Raw genomic sequence first — 24,384 nt, 5'->3', positions numbered from 1 at the left:
TATGGTAAGCAGCCTCTGACTTCATTTTCGCCCGTAGAAGAAGCGTGCAGTGCATGCTGGGACAACGGTCAGAAAGCTAAACAAATAACCCGCAAAATAATTTCAGTCTTCGAGCTGCGATGTAAGACGCTGGTTCTGATCTCGCTGTTGAGCCGCTGCCACGCGCTACAGGTAGTAATATTTCACTACCAGGTGGAACAGAAGCGGTCCACCTGCTCCACCTGGTAGTGACTCTCACACCGAACCTGTTTAAAGCTGCAGCATCTAACTTAAAAAAAAATACATTTTACATACGTATTAAAACTTTCGCTGTCCTAACATGAAACAGATAATCTCTAAAAAGATAATCAATCTCCTCCCTGTTCTGCATAATTACTCTGCTCAGTCAGAAACAGCCACTCAGAACTAGCAGTAATCAGCTAGCCGCCATGCTAACAGGAAATTTTCATTCAGTAACTCTGGATTGTTTATTGTAATGGAACCTGTATTTGCCTTTGAATGTTAAGTTTTATACTTTTATTTTTTTGTCAATGTTGAGAGGTTTTATTTTGACTCTTTGCATTATTTAGCCTCTTCAGAGCCTTCATATGTTATCAGACTATAGTATTACCAATAGCAGTACAATTTGCAGAATGCCTGTTTTGTTTAGTTTTCTTCTTGGAAAAAGTTATTAAAAACAAGTTTTTGTCTAAATTAAGGTGAATTCATTGTTCCTTTTTCCACAAAATGTAACAGGTAGTGTTTATGATAAAAAAAAAAATAATAATAATTAGAGATGTGCCGATCAGGTTTTTTCCTGCTGGTACCGATACCGATCACCCATGAGGGTTAATCACCGATACCGATCACCGATACTCATCACATAATTATTATTATTATTATTATTTTTATCATAAACACTACCGGTTACATTATGTGGAAAAAGGAACCATGAATTCACCTTAATTTAGACAAAAACTTTTTTTTCCAAGAAGAAAACTGATGCAGGTGATCGGTATCGGCAACAAGAGCAAATGATCGCCAATCACCTATCATGCACTTTTTCACGAAAATCTGCCCGATTATGATCGGTAACCGATTGATCGGCACACCTCCAATAATAATTATGTGATCGGTATCGGTGATCGGCCCTCATGGGTGATCGGTATCGGCAGGAAAAAACCTGATCGGCACCTTATATGTGTATATATATATATATATATATATATATATATATATATATATATATATATATTGTGCTTTGGAGTTTCTGTGCTGATTAATTTTTTTGCAAAGCAATAAAAGCTGGGTAGCTCTTGAATTGCTACAAAATAAAGCTGTATTTCATTCAGCCCACTGGCTGCAATGTTGACACCTTGAGATGCCATGAGACCTAAATTCTGAACATCATGGCATGGAGTGCATCCCAGTTTTCCCTGTCTTTCATATAACCATTCGTTTTAGCTTTTAAACTGGTTCTATTGATCCTGTGTCCAGACAGAGGGATCATGACCTGTTTGTTCTGAAGATCCTGTAGCTTACACTTCTCTTCCTAACATGGCGCCTCCTCACCCTGACTCTCATACTGATAGGAGGAACCACAGAGCTCTGTTAGGTTAAAGCTCATTTTCTGAAGATGGGATAGTTTTCCTCCAACAGGTTCCAGAGGAATCACCTCAAACCAGATGTTCGACTGGATTTTATTTCACTGTCATTTGTGAATGTTAAGAGCCTCATTTTCAACAGGGGAGCTATAAAGGTTGAACAATTTTATTATTTTGGAGAAAACCTCACCAACATCAATATTTACACTAAATAAGAGGCAAAACAAAATTGTTTGATAAAGAAAAAGCCTCTCAGACTCTGAGCTCAGAGCTCCAAACTTTTTTATATCAGACAATTAATTTAATTTCACATAATTATCGCGGTAGAAGCCATTTATTTGTTAAATACTTAATAACACATATTTACCGTGTTTGATGTTTGTTGTAAATGACGTACTGTATACTTAAAGAACGAGGTAATTAGTCCAAGTTTGTCATTTATTAAACGTTCAGAAACTACAGCGGCTGTGATGAGCCAATGCAAAAGTAAAAAAAAGGTAAAACAACCTGAACAGGTGATCAACTCTAAACCACTCCTACCTTTTTACTCTCGGTCTCTGTCATTTAAGCACACCTGTTGCTATGGCAACCTCCTGCGCTCCACAAGCCGAACCGAGATTATGTTAAAAACATAACAACTAGTCCGTTACAATATTAGGTTTGCAGGCTTGATATTTATTTTGCGATTATTAATAAGCGCTCCCCCGAACACAGCGGTGGTTGATTAGTTAATTTTAAACTCCTGCTCTGCTCTGTTATTTTGATAATGGAACCGAAACGCACAGAATTGCGCAACACCTTGCTGAAACAATAATCACTGAGATTATTATTGTTGTTAGGTCATAAATTTGAGCACGTTATGTTGATTTTTTTGTTGTTGTTCTTTAATAAAATTACGAACGTTTTGATAAGGAGCCAGAGGAGGAAGTGCTGGTCTCAGTGTCCTGGTGGCGTTCAGTTTGTCACCTAATGTCGCGATCGACATATTGGGCCCTGCTGTAGCAAAGCACGAACAGTTCAGAAACAATATGAAATGAGTAAAAAAGCTATTTATTAACTGATTAAGTCGTGTTTTAGATTGTTCTTGAAAAAGTGGGTGAACTCGCGGCTGTACAGTGAATCCATTGATTTTCTTTTTACAGCAGAGAGCCGCTCCTCTCTTGAGGGTACTGCGTACCCCCGCTAAATCTTTTAGGGGCCGTACCCCCTTACTTTCTGCTAATGAGTCAAATTGAAAGTATCATGGAGTCATCAGCCTCATGACATTAACACTGACATGAAAAATAATATTGAAGAAATAAATATATCGAATCTAATTAAAAACATAAATAAGTGATGTTATTTACTGTTATGGTCTGTAAGATATATTTATTCTCAGTATTAAATATATCTCAACAAACCCATGGCACTTCAACAATATTATTTTACCTTTTATCTGGAAAGAGTGTGTTTATTCTTGCCATACAGTACTCGGCATTAATTATTGCTTGAAAGGTCTTTCCATACCAGTTTATTCCTCTGTATTTACTTTAGTTTCTTAGTTTCTTCTTGCATTTTGCTTTTCATTCATTTCCATTTAGTTTCATTTGATTAGTATTATCCTCTCTTGGTTTATTGCTATGTCCACTTTAGTTTCTTTCCTGTTGCTAGATTTATCATTTATTGACGCTCACCACCAGTAATCTTCACTCATCACCTGCTGCGCCGCCTAATCGCCATAATGTGTTTCACATCATGTGTTGATTTTTCACTGTTCAGCGTCGGATTCTTTGTTTTTATGCCATAATTCACATCTAGTTGGTCGCTCCATTTTATGTTCCGCTTCTCCTGTTTCAGAGTTTTGCGCGGTTTTTTTTTTTTTTTACCCCCTAAGGTGCGCAGTGTTCAGGAAACGTATCTATGGGGCAAAGACAGACTGACATAAACCTTTCAAAACAACGGAAACAATTTTGGTATTCTGATTATTGAAATTTAAAAGTGCTGTGGTACCGTTGTTCTATCACACCCATTTCATACCGGACCACTTACAGCACCGGTGTTAACGCTATAAAATGAATGCCATCTATCGTGGTATCACCCATGGAGGGATTTCTTTATTTAAATGAGTTTATTTTTCAGAGGGATACAACGTCAGGGTATCGTGATTTTAGTAATTACATGTTTATAAGAGCGATTTTCTGTTGTCCTTCCATGGAAGCATGCAGCTTTCAAACGGAAATAAAACACTTTTTAATATAAGTTGCTGCTTTGACATAATCAGAGAACTGCCAAAATATGTGTACAAAAATACCAGACAAAGTGAATTACAGCAACGTCATCAGCCGGTGCAACGCTGAACTGATGCGGTGAAGCTACCAGTAGCAGGAGCGGAGCTGCGCCAAGAAGCGACAAACATTGAATAGAAGGAGAACTGCCATCGATACAGTTGCAGCCAAGCATGATTTAATGTTACACAATAAAATTTTACCAAGTTGCTCAAAGTCTAAACTGGTATTGTTGTTATAAGGTGTAAAGTTAACCTTCGACCAAAGGAATCCCAGCGCCCCCCTGCCGTCCTCTGAACGCCCCTCAGAGGGCGGTACCGCCCACGTTGAGAACCGCTACTTTAGAATGAGGTGGTGTATTTCGCAAAACTGCACTGGAAACTTTTTCTGCATCAAGAGTCACATGGTCAACAGGAAATGGTGGCCATGCGGATGGTGGTGTAGCATGTTCTTAATGACTTATCACAAACTTATTCATGTGTGATTTTAATTGTGTTTCTTATTGAATAGAAACTACAAATGCAAAATTGTGTTTTTCCAACATTTGCGGAATATCAACAAAGTTTTGCCCATATTTGTAATGGAAATGCAGCTATCGTCTAAACTGTCACTCACTTGTTTCCAGGGCGGTGGTGCTCTCCTCGCTGACAACGGGCCCACAGCCAACCGCAGTGCAGGAGCGAAGATACAACTTGTATTTGGTCAGAGGCTCTAATTCATGCAGGATCCACTTGGTGGTGTTAGGGTTGCTGATGTTCACAGCCTGCAGAGGCCCAACTTCCTCTGTGTCGTTAACTAAAGAAATTAAAGGAAATACAGCTTTAATTCTGGTAGGTTATCCAGTTATAACCATCTAGTTGCTGACTGAAAAACTTGGAAGATTTTTTGCTTCTTTTGTTACCTGCAGAAAAACAGTAAGTAGAAAAAGTGCTGGTAAGAAAAACTTTAAACCAAGATTTTTACTGAATATAAATAATTTGGATTTAACTTAATGTTCTTCAGATGATAACAACTCACAAAGAAACAAGTAGATAATTCACCTCTTATTTCTTTTTAAAAAATGAACTCAGTATGTTATCTAATGTCCATTTAAAACTCAATCGTCTTTGTGCTTTTGATGTCTGCTTTCTGATTGCGTCTCATTTTTCAGACTGTAAGGCAGCCAGCTAGGTATGAAGATGACATTTATGTTCTTAGTAACAAAAACAAACCCAGCAGGTGTTAAGGTGACCTTTGCTGTGGAAGAGGCGCAATGTTTTTTCTCACATTAAGAGCAACAGAAATGCTGACAGGAATGCTTCAGTATGAATTCCTTCCTCATGGGGACTCCTCTTCAGTAAAAATCTTGATTCTTGTTGGGTTTTCTTTCAAGGGATGAAATTGTCTTTTTGGCAAATTATGCAATCCAGTCTAGAGCAGGGAGAAAAAAAAAGCTACCAGCCGTATGTTTCCATCTTGCTAATGCTTTATGTTGTAACTTTCCCAGAAACCCTGTGGCCTGCCAGCTTGTGTTCTCTATCTTGTACAGTGAACTGGCGAAAGGCTGCAGACTCTGGCTCGCACACTTGCAACAAACAACAGCAAGTCTAAATATTCTTCAGCCGGCGCCAAACACGGTTGGCTTTATGAAGTGTGAAACAAGCCAGGATTTTGCTACACAGAATGAACCAAAGCCAACGTTGTTTTCGACTCCCACTTCGAACAATATTTCAGTTCAGAGCAGTGCAAGCTACACTAGACTGGTTTGAAGTGTTCGTATTGTGCCTCAAACCCATCTGCACAAATACAAAAGCTGCAAATAAAAAAGGAATGATACATTCAGCAGGGTTGCATTTTAAACCCAAATGATACATTGAAACAAAGAATTAAGCAAAAATTGTGTTTTCAGTGGAATTCTGATTAAGGAACTCCTTAAAATTTCCTGGCATGTAGAACTTTGCCAGTAAAAGGACCTTGTTAGATAAAAGATAACTGTATTTTCTAAGACATACAGACATATATTTTCTAAGTACATATACAGCTTGTACAGTGAAAGCGCAAGAAACATTAGATGGGTAAAGAATGAGGCGTGGGCGGGTTGTACTGAGGCACACCACAAGGTGGCAGTGAATCCCTGAAGTCTCTTGCTCTACTTAGCCAGCCCAAAGCCAGCCCTAATTTTGTAATTACACATTGTTTAATTACATGTTGGTAAAGTTTATTAACACCACAGTTAAGATTATCACATAGTTTTCAACAAATACTATTTGATATAAAATTAACTGGTCTTATGTAGACTCTGTTTTGAGAGGGAAATGATGAGAGTGATAGCAATTTGGTGCCAACATGCTAGTTGCCTTGCTAGTTTAGCAGTCAGCTAGTGTATCCTGAGTTGTTTCTGTCACGTTCTATATTAATGGTTATGGATCCATCCACAGGAAGATTTATTGAATTTAGACTTACTGTTTTGTGTTTAGGCGTTCCAGGCTGTTCTTGTATATTGTAACTAAGTTAAAATGATGACTGTGTTTTGTAATATATTAGCTCGCCGGTCGCCGCTAAATTTAAGATTTTAGTTTAGCTAGTAAATGTCATTGGGAAAACATTTAAACTAAAGCATATATAATACCAGACAGCTGTAATGTTGGATTTCATTGCTTTGGGACAAATAATAATTAAAACTTCGCACACAGTAAAATGCCTCTGTCTAATGTTTGTTTAAGTACAGAAACTGTGATTCTTCCCAACAAAAATAAACTGTTAGCAGTGATTGTACCGAATCAAAGAAATAATGGAATATATGCAGAAGACTGAGGGGTGTGTTTACTTATATGATATATACTATATAATGAAATAACAATCTGATGGCAACTTTAAAAAATAAACTACTTCAAGGAAATTTGTCAGGGATTCAAATCCTGTTTCAGACTCTGAAAAGTGTCACAGCAGACATTCATCAGAAACCTGTAGGATCTGATATTACTGCTGAACAGATGTGCTAGAGCTTGAGACGCCACTTGTGTCATTGATGATACTCCCAACAGCTGGCTGCATTATCCTCAACATTTCATACATGACTTCCATCAAGGGGACTTCAACAAAAAGTCACACTTCAGAGAGCCTATCAGCCTAATTGCTGTGGCGTGCCACCAGAAACGTCCTTTCCTGAAATGCAGCCTGATACCCGGCCCTCCTGTGCAGTGACCAAATCACACCCAATTAGCCAGGGAAATGCTGCACTACGACGTTATTAGAAGTAGGTCATTACCTTTGTTACCTTTGTTGCTTAAGATCAGTATTTGGACATGTGATGTGTCTGGATAATGTCCTCAGGAACTGCAAGCTAAGGTTATTCAAATAGGGATATATTTGAGTCAGGAAAAGCAGATTCTAATGGAATGAGCCAGAACTGCTCATGACTGTGACGTAAAATACCTACCCTGCCCAACATATCCTGATATCAGGATGAATATGTTTTTCTATTAAAGATCAAGGGCTGCATGCACAATCAACAACAGGCCAGAAACTCACCTTCTGTCTTTTCAGACATCCCTCTTAAAACCAATGTTAAAACCTATACATCTATAATCTAATTTAGGCTGGATCGAGTTTTGATCTCATGGTATACCATCATTTTAAAGGTTCTGGTTTCAAAACTTCTATTTATTATTTTGTATTTTCTAAAAAAGAACCAGATTCTGAATCATTTAAAATGGTCTCTCATTTGTTAGCTTGAACAAACCAAAGGTTTCTAATTCCCTAAGTGTTATGGTAGATTGTTTTTTATGTATTATTAGTGATGACAATAGCATATGGATAAACTCCTTCTTTGAAAACACTGTTTGTATCTAGCAAAGTTGGATAAATGTGGAAAAAAGCCAATTTGTGATCCTTAAAATAAAGCAAAAATGATGTTATGCCAAACTGATGTCAAATTTTAAAAGTAGGTCTAAAAGTCAGATTTTTCGTAAAGCTTTTAGTTAAGACTGGCTTAAGTTATTCTGACCCATTTCTGTAACAATGCTCCCATAGGCTTAGGCTTCTGGAGGACACACTGACCATTTTTCATAACTTTCTTCTTTTACTACTCTTCATTTTACATTATTTGCTGTTAGGTCTCTGTTATTTCTTCCCCATTGAAGCTACACTTGGTCTAGCATTCCGTTGAGTTGTGGTGCCTTCCTGGCTGAGGTAATGCTGCCAACAACTAACTGTTTTGCCTCTTCTGCTGTTAACTTTTTACTTTTTATTAACATAGAAAGTACCCCTGTGCATCTATCTGATCTTTCTTCTTCGGTATCAGTCTTCGTATTGAAAACGGTTTTGATTCTGATGTTGGTTTCTTCCTGTTGAACGGGGGGTTTTCCTCTCTACTGTCACCACATGAATGCTCTGTATGAGGGACTGCTGTAAAGTTAACATATAGTCTGAATGTTTGTCTGGGAGGAGTGAAAGCTGCAAGTCAGTGATTTGCTGCTGGGTTTCCTCAGATAGAAACTTTTTGAACAGTTTTGAATAATTAATCAGCTTATTGCAGTGTTTGATAACTTGGATCATGTGGAATGTATGTGTGACTGAATTGAAGTAATGTTTTTGTAAATTGCTTCTAGACGACATTCGTTGTGAATTGGTGCAATATAAAGAAATTAAATTGAGCATGAGCGTCATGCATTACATCATGATATAAATTTTTGTTTTGAAATTTTTGTGCCAACACTATGCTTACTTAAAACATTAGTTTTAATGAAGATCACACAATAGCTGCATTTCCATTAAAAATGTGCGCAAGACCTTGTCAATGCTCCGCTACTGTTAAAAAAAACACAATTTCGAAATTGAGGCGTTTCCATTAAATAAGAAACAAAATTAAAATCACACTTGAACAAGTTTGTTCACGTATTTCCTATCATCGCCTTCTTCTTTGTGGTTTATGCCAGTAGTAACATGCAATTGCTGATCTTGTGTTTTACAAAAGTGTTTCCTTTGCAGTTTTGGGAAACATACCAATTTTGAAATGGTAAGCCACCTCATCCTAGCACCAAAACTTTTGATCAAGAACAAGTTGTTTTGAAATTGGCATGTTTTCATTAAACAAGTTTAAATTCAAAATGTCAAGGTAGTCAATGGAAACGTAGCCAGTGAGAACCTCATACCGGACTAAACTTAGTCCCATCTAACAAAGGAAGCATAAACTAAGCATAAACATCTCATGTCTTTTAAACTAGGCTCATAATATTGTTACTGTTCGAAAACTGTAAATGCTTACATATTTATGCACTTGTATTTATAAACTTTGTGGTGGAAGCATAAGAAGAAAGCATGTCATTTTCCTGAGTGATACATACTGAGCTGGTACTCCAGCAGATATCCTGTTAGAATCCCATTGGGCTCCAAAGGAGGGGCCCAGGCCAGAGACACAGAGTTCCTCTTTACATCTGTGACCCTCAAAACTGGGTTTTTCTCTGGGACTGTGGGCGGAGAACAAAGCACACACAATAAGCACTGTCGGCAGCAGTAACCTACTTTCTTGGTTATTATTGGATGTTTCCTTCAGAGGCTGTGAATCAATGCGCTTCACGCTGCTTTTCCAAAACCCTACCTCCCTCTGGGGTTCTGAAGTTGAACGGATGGCTGCCCGGACCGTTGCCTCGCCCGTTGAAGGTCATGACAATGAGGCTGTACTCAGAGAAGGGTGTCAGGCCCGGCACGGTGGCGTGGGTTCGATCCCCGGGGAACGCCAGAGACTGTTTGTCTCCGTGGCTTTTCTTCGAGTCCACCAGGCTGCGCAGGCGCCACCAGTTTATCTGAAGAAGAGGACAGGCGGTTTTACGTTATACACATGTTGGGAGCAGCAAAGTTGTGGCCGCTCCTCTTAAGCTTACCCTGTAGCCTCCCAGATGTCCATGGAGCTTGTCCTTGTGGACGCGTGTCCAGGTCACTCTGACGGCTGAGCTGTTCATCACCTCCACAGCTACGTCATCAGGTGCAGCAGAGGGAACTGCAGAGGCAAACACACACGTCAGAATCAGTAACAGTTTGAGGAACTTTTAATAATCTACAAAAAAAACACACTTATGATTCACAAATGTTCTCTCATGGATATCTATAAAAAACAGACCTAGAGGGTAATGAGCTAGCGCTACATTAATGACAGCACACAACACTAAGGAGGAGTCATGACCTGAGGTGACCTCCACAGGACAAGTCCAGAAGAAGGCTGAACACAGGAAGTACAGGTTTGTGTGACTCCTAGGTTTAAGCCTCAGAAAAAGTCATACACTACACAGCCCCTCTAACCCCCCATCCACAACTTACCCCCACTTCCTACCTGACCCAGCTAGAGCCAAGCTGTACCAGAACATCTAAACAAGATTAAGTCCAAAACCAAAACAAGCTGCCTCTTCTCTTTAATGAGTTGAACTATCCACAACATCACAAAACATGAAGAATGTTTCACAGTGGGGATGATGTGTTCAGGTTAATAATGTGCACTTATTTAACTCAATTTTATTTTACTTCATTAGGACAGTGCACATTAATCTATATTACCACAATTCATGACAGTGTCAATATTCAGGAATTAGCACAATAGCTAAACTTCACCCCTTGTCCTAAGTAAGCAGAAAAAACCAAAAGTGTCACCATGGAATTCACAGGACAGAGCACAGTTTACATAATTCTATTAAAAGAAGTAAAAAAAAAACTGTTACACAAAAAATAACAAACCAACAGACATAAACAGGATATAACCCTCTGCTATAAGCAGTGGAAGTCATTTTTATGGGTCCATAACTACTTTGCTTTCTACCAATGCTTGAGTTTATTTTTCTTTTGGATTACAACACCGCAGCAGAAAATGCACACAGAAATGAGAAGATGCTCCCTTCAAACTCCAACATACTGCGCTTCACTGCAAAAATGGAAGTAATAAATAAGATGGGCTGGATTTTTTATATTTCATGTCTGGATCTGTGAAGTCTGTTCATCTAAAGCAACCAGCTTGAGACTTAATTACAGTTTTTTTCTCCATTTTCCTCTCTAGTCCAAACTGTACAAACTCAATTCTCACACTATTTAATTTTTTTATGAAAGCAACCATTTATCAGCTAAGTGTCGGAATGTTTTATTTTCTTTAATTTTGTGTCTTGTTAATGGAAAAAAATGTGTGAAATGAGATTTCATACAGTGAGTGATACATGAGCAGATAGCCTAAGCAGCATATTCATCATAATGTGATTCATCTTTGAGCAGAGTTTAGCTTTAGATGACTCTGCTCTGGTATCTCTTCATTTATTTATTTATCATATCTCAACAGTGAAACATGGCGATGGTGGTGAGGATGATTTTCTTCATTTTATTCTAGGTTATTTAATGTTAAATTCTAATCTCTAATTATTTTTTAGCATGGATTTTATTTTCCTGTTGAAAAAATGATAAATTAGGGGTTTTTTGTATGTTTTTTCCCCCCATCTTTTTTAAACCCATCTTTTTTATAGCGCAACCAAGTAACCACAAGTGACTTAAAAAAAGTTTGACTTTTCATCATCTATTGCCTTGAAATTGGTCTCTGTCTTTTTAAGAAGCTCCTGCTCTTTACAACAATTCCTGGTCATCACAACAGCGCTTCTTTTTGATGAGAGACTGACATAATATGATATAAATCTAAAAAAGTGAATTTCACATAATATTGTCCCTTTAAAAAGGAAAGAGAAGAAATCTCTGAAATGTATCCTCGTTAACTAGCTCCTTGCTGCACCGTGAAGTCACCTAAGACTGAAACATGAACGACAGTAGCTTCCATCAAACTCACAGTCCTCTCCTGAGTATCCGCTCACAATTCTGGGCTCAGGCCCCCAGCCCTGGTTGTTCCTGGCCTGGATCTTCACCTCGTAGGGAACGAAGGTGGGAGTGTTCCGCACCACAAACGAGTGCCTCTTCACGGTGTGCTCCGTCCACTCCTCCTGCCCGTCTTGCCGCCTGTAGCTCACCTTGTACTCCAGGCCAGGGCCGTTGTGCTCGATGGGCAGCAGCGGCTGGACGGCCGAGACAGGAAGAATAGAAAAGTTTCATTGAAGTTTTGTCATCGGTTGGTGTCAAATCCCAGAGTGTGTGGTGAGATGCACATGGCTCTTTGGAAAAATTTCATCACAATGTGTAATAAAACAATGGAGCCACTGAGGTGGTCCGTTTTGTTTAATACAGACACCACAGATGAAAAGATTCATCTCCTCACAGGACTCAAGAGTGTGAGAAATAGAATAAGATGCCATTATCCACAAAAGCAAATCATTAACAGTGGAAAAGTTGAAATCCACAAGTGAGGGTCTACATTACCGAGACAGGGCAAGTAGATAATAAGTGAAGGAGAGATTCATCTTTCTACAATAAAAGCCAAATGGATGACTGCCAATGTTAAAAGGTTTTCTTTTCACAGCCTTCCCTTTTGCTTTCTAATCAAAGAAAAGGAGCCGCGTTCAATAGAAACATATTCACAGTGATCCCAGATAAGAAGGTTTTTCTTCAGATCTTTGCGGAACGTGGAAATATCAAAAATGGACAGTTTCTGCTTCTTAAATTATTGCTGCTGGCAAATGAAACATTGATAAAAACTTCATCTGTGATCGCTGAGAGGAATTCTATGAACTGAAGAAGAAGGAGGCGTGGGGTTAGGGGGAAAGGTAGGACGAATTGCAGAATATGGAAGTAACAAGGTAATAAAAGGCCAGGCTCTGCTTCTTACCTCCCAGTTGATATTCATTTCATGTGGCAAATGACCTTCGATTTTGATATTTTCTGGGTTCTTGTCAGGGGCTGTAAAAAAGAAAGGATATGGATTTTTGTCAGCATTGTTAGTGGGAGACATCAGCAGTGAAAGAGCAGATTTTCAACAAGAGTGGCAGGAGTGGCTCCTTTTAACAGGGAGGATCTGCAGGTTTCAACAAGTCACATTTCAGATGTTTTAAGACCCTTTAAATGCCACCTTAAATTAAATTTAAGACAGAAAAAACTATAAATATAGGGGATGGATGGGGGAACTTCATTGCATAAAAAGAAAGCACAGCAAACACTGAACGCAGGTTTGTGACCATGATAGAAGGAAAATATCTAGCCAACTAGCTAACAAAGTTAGCGGTAGCTTCAACCATCTCATTTGAAACCGTCTTCTGCAGTTCATTTGAATTGTTTTTATCTCCAAAGTTAGTGCAGCAAAAGTTTGAAAACTTTCCTTGAATATGCTCGATTTTTACTGTGGAAAAGTACACGGACCCTGGTTTTTACTAATTGAAGACATTTTAAGACTTTAATTCTAGCCAAATTACCGTATTTTCCGTACTATAAGGTGCACCTAAAAACCTTCAATTTCCTCAAAAGCTGACAGTGCGCCTTATAATCCGGTGTGCCTTATACTATATATGGACCAATATTGAGCCACAACAGGTCTAGCAACAACAATAAGCAACCGTCGACTTTATTTTCGCCCGTAGAAGAAGAAGTGCGCGGTGCATGCTGGGATAGTTGTTTGACTGACCTATCTATCTACTGACCTGATAATCAGGTCGTCTGCAGGTAATTTAGCACCACGTTCTCCACGAACATGCTGTGCGCGAACGGAGAAGGGTGACCATCGTCCGGTCACGCACCGGCCCAGTCGCGGAAGGCTCTCCTCACCAACCCGAGTCGGACTGTTTTGTTGACATTCTTTATGTCAACAAAGTGGCTTTAGATATTCATCCGGGATGCTTCAACTAGCACCCGGATAACGGACCAAGGGACAAGCCCCTATACATTTAAAGCTTGGGGGATCGGGGAAAGAGAGACAGAGACTGCGGCGGCAGTGTGTCGGTTGGTCTGTGTTACCCAAAAAGCAGTTGGGGCAGCCTACTATATAAAGTACTCGGGGACCATTTCTTTATTATTATACATCCACATTTGTAGAGTACGGAACAAATTGCGTCTCGTATACATTCAATACGGGACGGGTGGCAACCCTAACTGTAGCGTCCCTTATAATGCAGTGCGCCTTATATATGAAAAATGTTTTAAAATTGGCCATTCATTGAAGGTGAGCCTTATAATCCGGTGCGCCTTATAGTGCGGAAATACTTTTTAAGGATGCTTAAAGTTTCCTGACCTGGAGTTGTCAGGGAATGTATCACATTGTGGAATAACAGAGGAGGGCATGTCCCACCTGACGGGGGGGTCTTGTATCTCTCTGTGGGTTCGCTGGGCAACCCAGCTCCGATGGCGCTGATGGCGTAAACACGGAAGCGATACTCAACGTGACCGTGGAGCCTGAGAATGGCAGAGTTGTGGTTCCCAGGGACTCGGAGCAGCTCCTTCCAGTTTCCTGGCTCCCACTTGTTTTCCTCAAACTCAATGACGAACTCTGGTGAGAAACAGAAACATAATCAAAGTGTCCCGTTTATAAATGATCACTTATCTGACACGCTCTGAGCGGAGCACTCCTGGCTTCTCTCTTTCTCTGGGGCACAAACCACAATTCATGTTTGCATTAATCAATAATGTATTTGAGATCCAACACTTTTATTATGTACGCAGCACGATGAGCAAAAAAAAAAAGTCCTAATGCCGTTCCCGCTTTGCTTCTTTAATGTGCATTTACACCTACGTACCAGTAGGGGAGCTGTTGTGGTCATCCCTGGGGATCCACTCCAGCTTTACACTTTTACTCTTGTACTCAGATAAAACCAAGTTCTCTGGAGCGACAGGGACATCTGGAAATCAACCCAACAGAACAAAACAAAATCACACAACGGGGCATCAATCTCTGCTAGCAAGGAAAGGTCAAAGCAGCAAATGTTCAATCAAGTTGTCCCGAGTCAGAGGATGTGGAACGAGCTGAATTGAAGGCGCTGTGTGTTTTTGGTCGAGAGGCGTCAGTCGCGTCTTGTCAGACACGGTGCTGCTCTGTGTTTTCTGACATTCTGATCTCTTCACAAACAATAATGCAGAGCTGTGTGGTTTGCTGATGCTGTGGCATGTGCTCACCTAACACCATGAGGAAGGCTGAAGCTGTGTCTCTGTCCAGCGGAGTCTTCGCCACACAACTGTACACACCCTGATCTCCATGGCTAATGTCGCTGATGTTAAGATAGTCGTCCTCCATGATGTATCTGTTCACAGAGACGTCCAGACACAAACTCAGCAATGAACCAGTATTAAAATCCTTTCAACTTTCCCACCTTAATTTATTGTGAATAGGAACAAAATATGATGGATGTTTAATTATTTTATCACTAAAAATCTGAAAAGTGAGTCATGCTTATTTATTCACCCCCTGATCTCTGAACCCTAAAATAAAATCCAGAGCAACCAGTAAATCACATGATTAAATTCATGACTGAAATGGCTATTACTACTCAGTACAGAAAGTACTGAGTGGCAAGTAAAGAGCCACTGGTAAAAAAAAGCCTTAAGAAGTCTCAAGTATGAAAACAGTCCAAAACTGAACTTTTTGGCCTACAAACAGAATGCTACACTGAAAATGTTTACCAAGTGTTTTTTTTTCCCAGTTTCTAGTGCAAACAACTTTCCAGCAAGATACAGCTTGTTTTAAGCCAACAACTCCTTAGTACTGATGAAAAGTACTTGTTCCACTGACAGATTATTTCACTTATAATATGAGAGAATATCTTGTTAAAAGTGAAATAATCTGCCAGTAAAACTAGTACTGTTTTTTATTTTATTAATGTTAATAAATTATTAGGTAACACTTTATTTGAAGGGGGGTGAATAAGACTGTCATGAAACTGTCATAAACATGACATAACTCCTGTCATGAACATGAATAAGCCTTCATGAATATTTATGACTGTTGTCATAAAGTGTCATTCGGTAAATTATGACACTTTTAATACAAAGTTGACATTATTCAAAATGTCTTTGTTATGACAACTTGACATTAGCCAAGAAATCATTAATGTTTAAACTTTACCTTTAATAACATAAAGTTACCTAATTTTTAAAGTGCAATCAGTAATACTTTTGTATCAAATTTATAACAGTAATGATTTACTGGTTAATGTCAAGTTGTCATAATAAAGAAATTTTGAATAATGTCAACTTTGTATTAAAAGTGTCATAATTTACCGAATGATGCTTTATGACAACAGTCAAATGTTCATGAAGGCTTATTTATGTTCGTGACAGGAGTTATGTCATGTTTATGAGAGTGGCATGTCAATCTTATTCGCCCCCCTTCAAATAAAGTGTTACCAATTATTGACTTAAAACAAACTCCTATATCTTGCTGAAACGTTACTTGTAAGTTAATTCTGTTTGCACTGAAAACCAGACCAAAAAAACTTGGTAAGATTTTGTGTGGTAGTAAAAGTCCACTGCTCATTACTGTGAACACTTTAAAAACTGTGAAAGATGTTGGTGGCAGCATCATGCTGAGGGAATGTGTTAGTTCTGAAGGTAAGATGAATGGAGGTAAACAAAAGGCAAAATGTGTTTATACACAGTTTAGAAACATTAAGGAGGGGAAAATACACATTTTAGCTTTAAAATGTGTATTTGTACCAAATAGTTTATTCGGTCCAAAACACTCAATCACACACATAATAATCAACATTCTAACTGCAAATCAAAGAAATTCAAAACGAAGTCAAATAAAAATAATTCATGTGTTGCATAAATTGAAGAGGTGAAGACTGAAGTTTATATGTGTTCATTACAAATAAACAATTTCAACTCTTCATGCTTTAGTATAAGAAGTAGTAACAAAACAAACAGAATCAATTAAATCCAGACAAGAGAAAGAAAAGAGTCCATAAACAGAAAGATTAAAAAGTGAATCATGTAAATAAACATTCATGCCACACTTTTCAGATTTTTATATGCATTGTTTCTTTCCTTTTCTTGAACTTTGTGTTAGTCCCCAAAAACACTTCCCAAGAAATATCTTAAAGTTTGTGTATGAAATGTGAAAAACATTCAAAAGGCTGGAATATTCGTTTGCCAAGCACTGAGAGGGAGAAGGAAAACTGAGCTGAGACCAAGTCGGCCATGTTTTAAAAATAAACAAAATTCTGGGTCTTACCTGGGATTAACTGTGTAGTTGAGCGCTATCTGTATGTTATCTTTCTCCCATAGGAGCTCAAAGTCATTGCTGAAGGACTTGTCATACTCTGCCAGGCAGGAGAGCTGGGCTGCGCTGCCTTTTAAGATCTGCAGGTCCTTTGGGGCCACCACTATTCTGGTGGGATCTTCCACAGAAAGCACGAGTTAGCGGCAGAGCACACACACTGTGGGCTGCTCCTTCCACATGTTGGCAAAGGAATGAGTGTTTACCTTTTATGTAGAGCACAGCGTCGATGGCGGATGATCCCTCCGTGTTTTTAGCCAAACAGGTGTACTGTCCCGCATCGCCTTTCTCTGCCGAGTGAATCTCCAGCGAACCGTTGTCATGAAGCGTAAACCGGGGCCCCGCCACCGACTCAGAGGAGTCATCTCTGCTCCTGAGGACAGGAGGAAAAACAAAAAGGTTTCAGTCTGAGGTAACTTCAGTTCAAATACATATGAAGAAAGGCAACTGTAAGAAAATATACATACATACCTGCAAAAGTGGAACACTTTTACGTGTGTGGTTGTAACATGACACTTTTTGTTCTGTTACCAAAGCCAAAGTCTACGTATTTTTATGGGATTTGCTGTGATAGACCCCCACATAGCAGTGTATGAAGTGGACTTAATATTTTTTTATCAATATAAACCTGAATAGTGTAGAATGTATTTGTATTTGGTGCATCTGAGTCAATACTGCATTTGCAACAGTGAATCTTTCGGGTGCTTCTAGTAGTGGGCATTTATATTATTTACCATTTATTGTGATACATTTCTTATGATAATTTTATCTCTGTCACAATAAATTCTAATTAATAATTGTCAAAATTCCCTAAAACTCTCCGTGTCGTTGTTTTTTGAGAGCAGAGTTTATATTTGTGGGGTTATTATTGCTGTGCCATAAACCAATGCTTGAGTTTATTTTACAACGATACAGTTAACAAAAAAGTAGTAAACAGCTTTCACTGTTATTGTTATCACAAACTCCCTCAAAATATCATGGTAAAACTTTACCTCCATATCGAAGACCCACTCTACCAACTCATCTTTGCAAAATAGTTTAGTTAGATTAGATAGAGGATCTGTGAGATTCGCTTGTCACAAATTCTCAGATTTAAGTCTCAAGCACAGAAATATGCTTTATTTATTTTATTCATTTATTACAAACATGATAGAAGAATAAAATCACACACATGAACAAGGAAACCTTTACATTGGAGCTCTTGCTGTCCTGGCTGTGGTTGTTGTCTGCCTCTCTCTGTCTCGAAGCTTTTTCAGCTTTCTTTCTCTATTTTTAGCTCCGCCCTTTTTATCTCGGACCGGCTAACCCCAATGTCATGGTGCTGCCACCACCATATTTAAAAGGAGAAATAGTATTTTCGAGGTTATGTGGACAAAATAATCTATATAAATTTTGATATGATCTGATGTCAGCACTTTTCTGTATTGTTGTTGTTGCCTCTACATGTCTTACTACCAATATTACTGTGTTGTTTTTTTATGATATGCATATTTCTTAATTTATTTCAAACAAACAAAATGTAAAAACAAGAAAAAATAAAAATAAAATCATATCATTATTATGGCATTGCTTCAATTAGGACCAAGGTTTTTAATTTTATGATCTATAGTTGCAAAAAAGTTTCTTCCTCCAAAGCTAAAAATGAAAAAACAAACAAAAAAAACAAAACAATAAGTTATTTTCCTTCCACTTCACATTTACACACTACATATTGTTCTATAACTGATCTGTTGTCTTTACAATCCTAGGAGCCATATTTATCCAGCTACATAAGACTTGTCTAGAGCCATAAAAGGTAAAAGACATAAAAAATATATATATATTTTTGATAAATATCACAATGGATCTAAAACAATACCACTGTTTTTTTAGTGTGAATCAGTGAAAGAATATCAATTTATTCTAAAAAAAAAAAGAGGCTTAAACCAGCACGTTTATTAAATTTATTTTCAAAATATTAGTTGACTCAATCATTTTAGGTCAGTGTTACTAAGAGCTGTTATGTAAGGTTCAGGTTGCAGACCCTGGTCTGTCAAATAAATCCGTTCAAGTTTGCAGCTGTCATGTGACAGAACACTGACATGTTTAAGGGGTGCCAATACTTTTACAATGCACTACAAGTGGCATGTTTTGAAACACTGTCTTGAATCTGACTAGGGCACAACACAAATGAACCTACTGAAACTCTACTGCTCCCTGCTGGTGTGTTGGGCTTACCAAGTGATTGCTGAAGGAGGAGAACTGAAGACCTTACAGTGCATCATGATTCCCTTCCCCTCCACTCCAGAGTAGTCCTCCCCGTTATTGGTCAGAATCATAGGCTGTAAATCTGAAAAGAACAAAACAACTGAATTTAACTTCTTTAAAGCTTCTTTGTACAGTTTTTGCTCAAGATGTCGCTTTTTTCTTTTTAGACTTTTAAACCTGACAGGTTGTGAGATTAGAGTCTTTTAAATCCAGGTTTCAAAAACTCAAATTTAAGATTTTTTAAGACCTTTTTAATGCCTGCTTGAATGAAAATGAAGACTGAAAAAACTATAAGTATAAAGGATGGTTAGAGCTAGCTGCATAGCAATAAAGCATAAAAATACTGTCAACCTGGCTGTGTTGTGTGTGACTCAAACAGTACTGCCATTACAAAATTTAAGAACTGTAATTAACATATTTAAGGTGAAATACATTTTTTTTTTCAAATGAATTTCGGACATTTTAAGGCCTCAATTTTAGACACATGGATTTAAGGCTTTTAAAGACCTTTTTACTGTCACCTTGAATGAAATTTAAGACAGAAAAAAAACATATATTGGGGATAGTTGGATGATGGTTGGGCTTTGTACCCATAACAGAGGTAAAAAAATATAGCTAGCTGATTAGCTGGCAAATAAGGAATATAGATTTTTGTCACTATTTTTAGCGAGGAATGCAACAAACATGTTTGTATGCGAGTGAAATGTTTCCCTGATAGGAAAGTTCCACATAGATAACTATATTAAATTGTTCTGCCATGACAAATTTTAAGATCTGTTATTAATGTTTTCAAGGCCAATTGACATTTTTATGAATTTAAGACATTTCTGGTCTTAATTTTAGACACATGAATGTGAGACTTTTTAAGGAAGCACAAACACTTGATAAAAACAGCAAAGGCAACTGCAGGTTAAATAAGGTGTTAGCATTTCACAGTTGTATGTGTGTATTAGCTACAAATTCTTTTGTGTAAGTGAAATAAATAACTCGGCAGTCTGGTTGTAAGGAATGCGAACATGAAAAGAAAGCAGAAAACAATGCAATAATGAGTTAGTGGAGCACATGCACCTTATCAGTTTGAGCCACAGCAACCTCATTAAAATGCTCCGTCGCTCCTTTTTGTTTGGCGAAGCAGCAGCAAGCAGGACTTAGCATTCAGAAGCTGTCCGGCTTTATTAACTCCTGTGTCGCTGAGCAGAAACTTCACATAGAGACAGAAAGCGCTGGACTGTGTTTGGCGGTTTTCTTTTTTAATCTGCACTCCTGTGCTGATCTTATAGCGTTGAAATGTGCGCAGAATGTAAGGCGAACTTGTTAGCATATAAATGGCGGAGAACAGAATGTTGTTGCTTCTTGTTGGGGGAGCAGCCAGGCTGAGTGCAATGACAGTCAGCAGACAGAGCTTCTTCTCTGGGCTCCTCACAGCTCTACGGGCGTATGTTGGCTCTCCGGCGGTAAAGTCTGACACATCCACTGGGGCGACTGTGGCTGTGTGGGTAGAATAGTCGTCTTGCGGTCGGAAGGTTGTAGGTTCCCTTCCAGCTTCCTCCTGCCATGTGTCGATGTGCACTTAACCCAAAATTGCCTACCGATCGGTGTGTGAATGTGACTCTAGTGTAAAGCGCTTTGAGTGGTCAAAACTGACTGGAAAAACCACTATATAAGTTCAGTCCATTTACCATCCTCACAAAGGCTTTGCAGAGATTTTTTGTTTTACTTACTCATGATCATGATGTTGGCGTTGGACAGAAGGGTCCCGTGTCTGTTGGAGGCCTCACACTGATAGACGGCGCTGTCAGAGGCTTTGGCGTTTTGTAAAAAGATGGTATCGCCGTGCATCTTCCTGTTGGCCACTGGGGAGTCTGCAACGGGGCAAATGCAAATATTTTACATTATTACTTCCACTACTTGGAATAGGGCTAAAGCAATTCATCGGATTAACTGTAGCGAGTTGATTATTGAAACTAATCATCAACTAATCAACTAACATCAACTAATTTAACAATCAATTTGAAGTCGAGCAGAAAGTGCTGAACTTTTCACATGTTGATGTTAGATGTATTTTTTATCAGCAGATGCATTCTTTGCCACAAATGATCAAGCGTTCACTAAAGGAATGCTGCTATTGCATTATAGGCAATTAAATGTTTTTAAATGTTGGTTTTGTTTACAGTGGCGCAGTTGGTAGAGCTGTTGCCTTGCAGCAAGGAGGTTCTGGGTTCAATTCCCGGCCCTGGGTCTTTCTGCATGGAGTTTGCATGTTCTCCCTGTGCATGGTGGGTTTTCTACGGGTACTCCTGTTTCCTCCCACAGTCCAAAAAACATGACTGTCAGGTAGGTTAATTGGCCTCTCCAAATTGTCCCTAGGTGTGAGTGTGTGTGTGCATGGTTGTGTGTCCTGTCTGTCTCTGTGTTGCCCTGCGACAGATTGGCGACCTGTCCAGGGTGACCCCGCCTCTCACCTGGAACGTTAGCTGGAGATGGGCACCAGCAACCCTCCTGACCCCACTGAGGGACAAGGGTTTAAAGAAGACGGATGGATGGATTATTTGTGTTTTTTTTCCATGCATTTTTAATACTGTATAAAAAGGAATACTGTGGTATTTCAAGGTGAGAATCTCATGCTGAATCATTTGTCTCATCTAAAGTGAAATGAATTAATGGACAATGGTTTTTGAGGCTATCAAATGCTTTTTAGTGTTTATTTCACATTGTTGGGATTTGTAAGGATTCTTAGAGACGTTGGCTGAATAAAACAAACTGAGAATTCTTTATTACTTTTATGCCAGCAAACCTCTTCCAGATACATTTAAATGCAAGCTTAGAGAAAGATGAGCTCTTTGTGCTCATTTGCCACAACGATCTGAATATAAGCTTTGTTGCTAATTTAACCAACCAGGTCTGGCAAGAAAACTTTCCAAAATTCTGTTTCTTGTGAAGCAGTAGCACGGCTCTCAAGGACAAGAAAATTAAAAACCGAGACATTTCAGCTTCCTAAGGAAATGAGAAATGAAATAAATGAAACCGGTCAGCCCGGTGTCAGATACCACAATCCTTCTCCCTCACGGTAAGCCAGACATTGCAGAAAAACACAGTTGATTCCATTTTAATTTTCTCGACTTTCCAACATTTTTTTTCTTTTGTTTTAAAGCCAAAAGCAGAAAATGTTTTCGTTTTCACTGCAAAACCACAAAATCTTACCAAGTAATTCTGGACTAGTTTGCACTACAATTATCTTAGTGCACTTGAAATAAGACAAACTAACTTGAAAGTAACTTTTCAGCAAAATATAGGAGCTTATTTTAAGTCAATAATTTCTTAATATTGATGAAAACATACTACTTCCACAGGCATAATATTTTCCCATGTTATAAGTGAAATAATCTGCCAGAAGTGAATAAAAATCATCACTTACCAACTCGATAATCATCAGAAATGTGTAATTACACAAAAAAACATGCAATCTACTGTGCTAAAGAACCTACAAATAAATAATATTACCTAAAACAAGATGATTACAAACTGACACTTCTAACTCCTAATTGATTGGTTGATACACCATATACTTCATAATCTATATAGTATACCAACTAAAATAATAATACAAAAACAAATGTCAAATGTTGATGATAATGATAGTAAAAAAACAATAATAATCAAGTGTATAAATTTATTTGTACTAGAAACTAGAGGAAAAATACTTGGTAAGATCCAGTTTTTACAGTGTTTAATGGTCAGTGTCATGGGACTGACCCTGCAGCAGCTGGCCATTCACCCTCCAGGTGATGGTGGGCTCCGGGACGCCGCGGGTTGAGCACTTGATGTGGACATGGGAGCCGATCATACTGAGCTGGCTCTGTGGCTCCGACTCCCACTCTGGAGGCCCTGGGAACACAGTCAGCTCCATGTTATCATAGAGACACTGCACAGAGAGAGACAGTTACCTCTTCACTGTGCTATGCAGTATAAAGTAATGTTGTGGTTTTTTATCCAAGGCCTGCAGACATGGACCGACAAAGAAACATTTCTCCCTTGAGTGACTCTGCTCATGATAGAATCAGGTGTAATTCTCACATAAACCCAACACTTAAACAATAACACCTGCTCAGGGTCACTCACAAGGACGTGGCTGTAGATGTCCTCTTTTAAACAAAATCTGAACAGCGGAGCAGCTGTAGTGAAGCTATTGTAATCATGGCTTTTCTGTCTTCTGTGTCATAAGTGGTGCAAAGTGATCAAGCATTATAAATCATTACCTTCATTTTTATACCTAATTGTTTTCCATGACCTGCAGTTACACGGAAAGCAATGTTATTGCCGCTCTCTGTAGATTGACTGGATGAATTAAAGAGTAACTAAACATCAAATCAACTTTTTTCGCAGATAAACTGTATAAATTGGGCTTTACATTACAAAAACATAAAATTATACCATGTATTTTGGTCAAATTTTTAGTGCAAATGTCTACAATAAGACAAATCTAACAAGTCACTTGTCAGCAGGGAACATAGTGCAAATATCGTTTTCTCCCTGCGATGTTGTTTGTTGTGAAGCACTTTGGTTGGTCAGCTAAGGCTGTTGTAAATATGTTATATAAATAAATTTTAACTTGACGTTATTGGAAGGCTTGTTTAAGTCAATTTCTCCTTAATATTGATGACAAAATACTTATTCCATTGGCATAAACAAAAACAAAAACAAACAACCAAAGGTGGTATGGCAATAAAAAAAAGCCTTGAATCCTTGGAAATTTTTTCACTTATGACATGGAAAAATGGTCTTGTTGTAAAGTGAAACAATCTGCCAGAGAACTAGTAATTTTTAAATCAATATTAAGGAATTATTGACTTAAATCAAGCTCCTATATCTTGCTGAAAAGTTATTTGTAATTTAGTTTTTGTCTTATTTAAAGCATACTAAGATATTTGCACTAGAAACTAAACTAAAAATACTTCATAAGATTTTATGTCTCTGCAGTGTAAAGGTGCTAACTTTGTGTTCCTGTGCAAATTGTGACATTTATGTGTAAACTTAGTTAAAACTGCAGTATGTAACTTTTAAAAATAATATAAACTATATAACAATATACACTCTCTGCAGTTCCTGCAAGATGAAAGCATTGAAGCTATGGACTGGCCCGCCCGTTCCCCAGACCTGAATCCGATTGAGCACATCTGGGACATCATGTCTCGCTCCATCC

At 38.3% G+C, this 24,384-nt stretch overlaps 1 protein-coding gene across 5 annotated transcripts in view; it reads right to left on the bottom strand.

Annotated features, from left to right (window-relative positions):
• Nucleotides 1-24,384, bottom strand: part of chl1b (cell adhesion molecule L1-like b) — a 146,030-nt gene that overhangs the window by 18,862 nt on the left and 102,784 nt on the right. For all 5 annotated transcript variants that reach the window (XM_081607451.1, XM_017304928.2, XM_081607449.1 and 2 more), the window contains 14 exons: nucleotides 22,938-23,069; nucleotides 20,906-21,046; nucleotides 19,155-19,266; nucleotides 17,144-17,310; nucleotides 16,893-17,058; nucleotides 14,837-14,961; nucleotides 14,461-14,562; nucleotides 14,016-14,213; nucleotides 12,567-12,637; nucleotides 11,637-11,859; nucleotides 9,709-9,824; nucleotides 9,426-9,630; nucleotides 9,172-9,294; nucleotides 4,463-4,642 (listed from right to left, as the gene is read on the bottom strand). In XM_081607451.1, the coding sequence (XP_081463577.1) occupies nucleotides 4,463-4,642; nucleotides 9,172-9,294; nucleotides 9,426-9,630; nucleotides 9,709-9,824; nucleotides 11,637-11,859; nucleotides 12,567-12,637; nucleotides 14,016-14,213; nucleotides 14,461-14,562; nucleotides 14,837-14,961; nucleotides 16,893-17,058; nucleotides 17,144-17,310; nucleotides 19,155-19,266; nucleotides 20,906-21,046; nucleotides 22,938-23,069 (2,061 nt within the window). The remainder of the gene's footprint in view (nucleotides 1-4,462; nucleotides 4,643-9,171; nucleotides 9,295-9,425; nucleotides 9,631-9,708; nucleotides 9,825-11,636; nucleotides 11,860-12,566; nucleotides 12,638-14,015; nucleotides 14,214-14,460; nucleotides 14,563-14,836; nucleotides 14,962-16,892; nucleotides 17,059-17,143; nucleotides 17,311-19,154; nucleotides 19,267-20,905; nucleotides 21,047-22,937; nucleotides 23,070-24,384) is intronic.

The sequence above is a fragment of the Poecilia reticulata genome, chromosome 5 (genome assembly GCF_904066995.2).
Source record: "Poecilia reticulata chromosome 5, P_reticulata-male-v2, whole genome shotgun sequence".
In the NCBI taxonomy this organism is placed as follows: Eukaryota; Metazoa; Chordata; class Actinopteri; order Cyprinodontiformes; family Poeciliidae; genus Poecilia; species Poecilia reticulata.
This window is presented reverse-complemented; position numbering and strand designations above follow the sequence as displayed.